The sequence below is a fragment of the Amborella trichopoda genome, chromosome 4 (assembly GCF_054954075.1).
Source record: "Amborella trichopoda isolate Santa Cruz 75 chromosome 4, AtrichopodaSantaCruz75HAP2 v2.0, whole genome shotgun sequence".
NCBI lineage: Eukaryota > Viridiplantae > Streptophyta > Magnoliopsida > Amborellales > Amborellaceae > Amborella > Amborella trichopoda.
In genome coordinates, this window is record NC_142339.1 from 59,197,792 (window position 1) to 59,203,960 (window position 6,169).

General features: G+C 37.8%; 1 protein-coding gene across 1 annotated transcript; it reads right to left on the reverse strand.

Moving 5' to 3' along the window:
- Positions 1-2,919: 2,919 nt before the first annotated feature.
- LOC18422011 (expansin-A10) lies at positions 2,920-5,110 on the reverse strand. The gene is made up of 4 exons (XM_006827230.4): positions 5,026-5,110; positions 4,783-4,913; positions 4,163-4,475; positions 2,920-3,803 (listed from the first exon to the last, which is right to left on the reverse strand). Exons 2-4 carry the CDS (start codon positions 4,907-4,909, stop codon positions 3,497-3,499), a joined length of 747 nt encoding a protein of 248 aa, XP_006827293.2. The 5' UTR covers positions 4,910-4,913; positions 5,026-5,110; the 3' UTR covers positions 2,920-3,496.
- Positions 5,111-6,169: the final 1,059 nt, after the last annotated feature.

Here is a 6,169-nt window from a genome sequence, read left to right on the forward strand (position 1 = left end):
AACTTTGCAGAAGTTGGACAGTTTGATCTTTCTCTTTCCATTTTGTTTTTTTCCTTTTTCTTGGTTTTTTACATTGGGATAGTAGCTCTGCAACTGCTGTGAACCTGCCAAAGATTACCCCATTTGGTGCGGCAGTTACAGTGAGAAAGATTTAGAGAGAGAGGGAGAGGGCGAATGGGGTCAATTACAGAGAGTTTTAGAGAGAAGAGAGAAGCTGTGATTCAGAGAGAGTGAGAAGGAGAGAAGCTGTTCATTTTTCAACCATGGATTCAAGCTCCTGAAAAAGTATTCATGAGTGAGAGAGCAGAACACGAATAATGGTAGGCCATGGTTTGTCTTTAAGGTTCTGATTCTCCTCCAATATTTTCTCAAAGCTAATCATAAAAACTTAACCGAAGTGGGTACTGATTAGACTGCCTTTTGCTCTCTTTTTCTCTCTAGGAGACAAAAGCATGAGGGATAGAGAGAGAGAGAGCTGTCAAAGATGCACTAGAACCTTAAGGGGAAAAAGGTATTACAAAGCAAATAGGAAGTGAAAGGCACACCAGAGTGAGAGAGGTGCACCTTTAAAGTTTAAGCATGATGGGGCTACTATTCAAAGTTTCAAACTTCAAAACTTTGAATTGAATTAATGAAAAATCACAAGAGGAGAGAGAGAAAGCTCATGAAATGAGATGCAAAGTGACTTAAATTTTTGAGAAAGGGAAATCAGGCATCTACTTGTATAGTTTCGTAGGGTTTGGCTTTCAAAGCAGAAATATTATGTTGTCGTCGGTGGTAATATTCATTGGGGATTGTATACTACAGTATTATTTATCTTTTTTATAAAGAGGTCACAATTATGATTAAAAATCAATTTGGACGGCTTGGGTGTGATATTTTCTTATGTTTTGAACTCTCGGACTAATTAATGGCACGCGCACTGCCATCACATTTAAAGATCAATAATTGTGACCTTGTACTAAAATGATACAAGATGCAGTCTTTGGTAGGAACTGGGCCATGGGCGAGTCTGTGAAGAAACTAGGCTAGCCAGATTGGCTGATTCACCTAATTCTAAATTGAAAAAATACAAATCTTCATCCAATTTGATAGTAACTTTAGCCAAAAAGAAACAAATCTAAACCTGAAACTGAATTGAGAGAAAGAGAGAGATGGTATATCATAGTCCTATGAAATCATCAAAACTGATTTTTTTAAATCATGAGGTAATACCACTGTAACCGCAGTCCATTTATTCAAAAAGTATATATAATAAGACTATTTACTTTTATACAAAAAAATCACAATTATTACAACCATCCAGAGTGGAATTTGATAGTTTGGGTACGTCACAAAGTTAAAAAAAATTTCTTTTGAAAATGCAGTCATCTAATTTTACATTCAATAATCAAGATTAATTGTGACCACCTTATACCAAAGATAAACGTCTCATTATGTACTTTTCTTTTCGTGAAATTATCAAAACTATAGTAAACTCAATCTAGAGATAGAAGCTACAGTACTACCACGAAGGAGAGAGACAGAGATTGGGTCAGCTTTAGAACTCTCTTTATAAATGTTGTGACGCTTGGAAAACTCTCATAAAAGGAAATGGAAAAAAACAAAGTGCAAATTCAGGGACCCTGCTATTAAGCATAGCATATATCAAGTACTGAGATACTGAAACAGCCTCGATGGTAAGTTAATGCAAGACTCTGGAGAAGCAGACATATTTCTCTTCTTTTTCTCTCTCCTAATATTTTTCAAACTCTCATTAAATGTGTTGCTGGACCAGTGCTGGATTGTTGAGAGAGAACCAAATTTCATTTTTGCAAACACCGACACAATAAAGTTTCCATGAAAGATATCCCGCGATCTTCGTTTTAAAAAAAAAAAAAAATCTCCTCATACTTCTGGTCCATAGGCAGAGACGTTTCCATGTAATTGATGTCCTGGGTTATTGTGCAAGACCCATGTTTTCTTTCTGGTATAAAGAAACCCAGTGTTTCTAAAGCCAGGAATCCAAATTGGGATTCACCTATTCAGATTAAAGTCAATGGAGAGTGATCCAAATCCCATCACCCACCGATGCCTCTCCTTTTTATTTTGTAAAAAGTTTAAAGAAGGTTGCAGCTTTATAATATTAAAGTAAGGTGCACCCCAAAAAATCTTATGAAGAGCATGTTCCGGTCATCTCGATCTTGAGGTGTATGGTGCATTTATTGATCTACTCGGTTTATACCTTTGAACTTTTAAATTACATTTAGGGATTAAAATAAAAAAAGTATAAAATGAGACTATGTACTTTTTATACAGTCATCTCGATCTTGAGGTGTGTAATGCATTTATTGATCTACTCGGTTTATACCTTTGAACTTTTAAATTACATTTAGGGATTAAAATAAAAAAAATATAAAATGAGACTATTTACTTTTTATACAATGTGGTCCCAAAAATGAGATGTGTAAAGTTGAAAGGCTGTAATTATTCCATTGACCAAACTCAATTCAAAAAAAAAAAATTTCAAACTTAATAGTACATCCAAACTATCAAAATTCATATCAAATAGTTGTAAAAGATTGTGACCATTTTGTATAAAAAGTAAATGGTCTCCTTATATATAATTACATTAAAATATATTTTCAACCCATGATAAAAGTTTTTATATTATAACCACGTTTTTATATTATAACCACGTATCCAAGCAAAGTTTAGAGGTACGTCTTATATCTACAATGGATTTTTTTTGAACGGATTTTTCACCGAGCCAACTGATCCACATATTGGTACAATGGGTGGTGATCCAAAACCCAATTCCGGAATTTAATACAAGAAAAGAGAGATATATATTTCCAAATTCGTGAACATACATATCATTTATTGAATATATCATAAATCAAGAAGTTGAGTACAAATTTTCAGCCGAAACAAAGCAAAGAAGCATTAAACATATATATCATTACTCAAGAAGTTGGTTACAAATTTACAGCCTTAACAGCCTCTATATACTCAGCAAGGAGCTGATTACGATGACCTCATTACAACTTACAACCTTCAACCAAAAACCAAAAACCAAAAATAGAAAAGAAGGGCCACCGTTCAATCTCTCTCTAGAGAGAGAGTACAGATTTGTAGAGAGAGAGAGAGATTCGTAGGTACTAATGGCGGGTGGCAAGAGTACACCTCTGCCAAATTCTACCCTAAAAGCTTCAATGCCACAATACAATACAATACAGTATTCTTCCCAACACTTACGGCCTCTTTTAACCAAGGCCAAGAATCAAAAACCAAAAACAAATCACAAATAATAACAAGAGCCATCTCAAAAATAAGCCCTCTTTAAATTAGAGACTGATTAAAAGGCAGAACTATATTCTGGCCATCGCTTGCAAGAACTAGAGAGAGAAAATGGGATTTGGACTATATTTTGGCCGTGAGTTGCTAGCTTTAGAGAGAGAGAACGAGAAACCCTATACTATATCATGGATTGCTAGCTTTAGAGAGAGAATGAGATTCAACGGAATTGAGCACCACTGTAAGTTTGGCCAAAGGACCAATTTGGAGGGGCAACATTATAGGAAACAACAGTCCGTCCATCACTGGTTGTGACCTTGAAAGAGAGGCTCTGCCCATTCAAATAAGCATTGCTCTGCCAATTTTGCCCCCAATTTCTGGACATCGCCTGCCATCCGGTTCTCGATCCTTTAATGGAAACGGCATGAACATCTCCGGCGCCACCAACGTTTGATATGAGGACGAGGTTGAAGTAAGAGTGGCCATTGACGGTAAAACGCATACCTCCTGTCTTCCTGCAGGGAACTCTGCAAAAAAATAATATAACGAAGTTAGAGAGAGGGAGAGCAATGAACTTTGTTTTCCATACAAGTAAGAGAAAGCAATGAACTTTATTATAGCTCACAAAAATAAAATAATGTCCAAGTTTTGTTTTTTGCTAGAGAGCAAATACAAGCCAAAGTTTATGCCCACCCAACCAAAGAAAACAGAGCACCCATTCTAGATAGAAAATGTAGAGAGGGAAACCTCAAAAAAGTGGAGAGAAACCTCCTAAAATCAACAGAGCAGCCATTCTAGAGGGTTTAATCCAACTCCTAAAAGCAACAGAAGCCAAAGTAAACCCAGCCTAAGAAACAGAGCACCCATTCTAAAGAGAGAAACCCACCTCCTGAACGCAACGGGCACAATCCCAGCCCTGTACTGAGCAATGTGTTGAAAGACTGGTTGAGAGAGATCAAAGTGCTGCTGAGGTGGGTTGCACCATCCCCCTGCATTGTTAGGGAGAGCATTGTTTGGGGGGCAAAAATTAGTTCCAGTGACCACAATTGAACCAGGAAGGCACCATTTTGGGTCATTTACACATTTAATCTCATAGCAAGAACCACAGCTCAGGCCATTGTTGAAGAGAGCAGTGGAAAGAGCAGCTGTGTTTGTGCCATAGCCTTGACTGTAGAGGTTTCCATAGCCACAAGCTCCCCCTGTTTCATTGAAATCCAATTTGTTAGAGAGAGAAAATCAGAGATGTTTAGAGAGAGAGTGGTGTGCTATATTTTGGGGGGTGGGGGGAGGGGGGGGACAAAGACATACTTAGAGAGAGAAGGTGTGAAGAAGTGATATATATAAAGAGAGAGAGAGGGAGAGAAACCAACTCATGAATTACTTCAAGAGCGAAGTGAAGTTATTAAAAAACTGATCTTGAAAAAGAGAGAGAGAGAGAGAGAGAGAGTTATATTAACTGAGACTCAGAAGAACAAAATCTAGAGAGAGAAGGTAATGGGACAATACCCATTGTGCCTGAAGCATCACCACCACCATAGAAAGTAGCGTGGCCACCTGACCAACCCCACCCATCTGCTTTAGCAGAGGTGAACAAGGCAAGAAAACCCACCATGAAAACACCAAGAAACCCCATTTTCCTGCAATAAAAATTGCACCAGAGTTTCAGCATTACTGTGAAAACAGGATTATCAAACTTTATAGAGAGAAAAACGAATGGACACAAGAACAGAGAGAGAGAATAGTGCTTACAGCTTCCTATGCTGAAGGCACAATGAGAAGAAGAGAGATGGATAGCAAGAGGTAGAGAGAGAAGGGAGCGAGTGAGAATGAGGGTGTGGAAATGAGGGGGCGAGGGGCGAATAAATAGATGTTTGGAAGGTGTGAGGATCTGCAGGGTCCCAACTAACTGACACACTCTCTCTCTCTCTATCTCTTTTTCACACTACAGTTAAGCGGTTTTGTAATTTAAAAAGTTGAACTTTTCCGGTTTCCTTGGGGAAGATAAGTGGTTTTGAGTCAAAAACGCGTGGTTTCCTCTCTCGTGGCCAAAAACAGGACCCCCACAAAAGCGGTTTTGCCCGTTATTAACCGTAAGGATAAAACTAGAGAGAGAAAGAGAGTGGCAACTGACACAGACAAAGCACCCCCGTTCTCTCTCTCTCTACTGTAAATTGGTAAACAAATGGGTCAAAGATTTGGCCTACACTATTTTCAAATGACTGGGGTATCCTCGAGGCCTCTTTGCATCGTAAAATAAGGTTTCTTATATCTATGATAAAAATAAAGAAACTCTTATGCTTGACCTAGAAAGAGAAAATAAAAGATCGAAAATTGCGGAGGGAGAACGGGAGAGGCTTCAAATAACGGCAGAGCCGTTTTTTGAGACTTTTGTGGGCCTTGATTTTAATGAAATCTGACTCATGTTCTCTCATCTCGCTCGCGTTTTGGGGCGATAATCACGTGGCTGATGATGCAAGAGCTTCTCTCTCTCTCTCAACGGGTAGCTTCTTCTTCCCACTTGTGCAAAAGAAACCCCGTTGTATTTGCCATCCTCGCTCTAAACTGTGTCATTACCACCATCTAGCCATCAATATTTTTTTTATTTTCTTTTTTTATAAATTACTAAGGGAAAAATGGCCGTTTTTTTTTATTAATAAAATAGGATGAATTACAACATACTATTTTACAATCCTATAATAAACAATTGTTCAGCACTATGCAATAAAAAAACGAGAAAGAAAATCATGGTGCCTAGAATATCAAATTGTTGCATCCGAAAAAATTGTCATCTTTTTAACAATACACCAACCACCATATTAACGTTGCGACAAATAAGGCAAATCGACCATATTTTATATTGGCAATTAGTGCCTATTGTGTGAAGTGCCAGTGG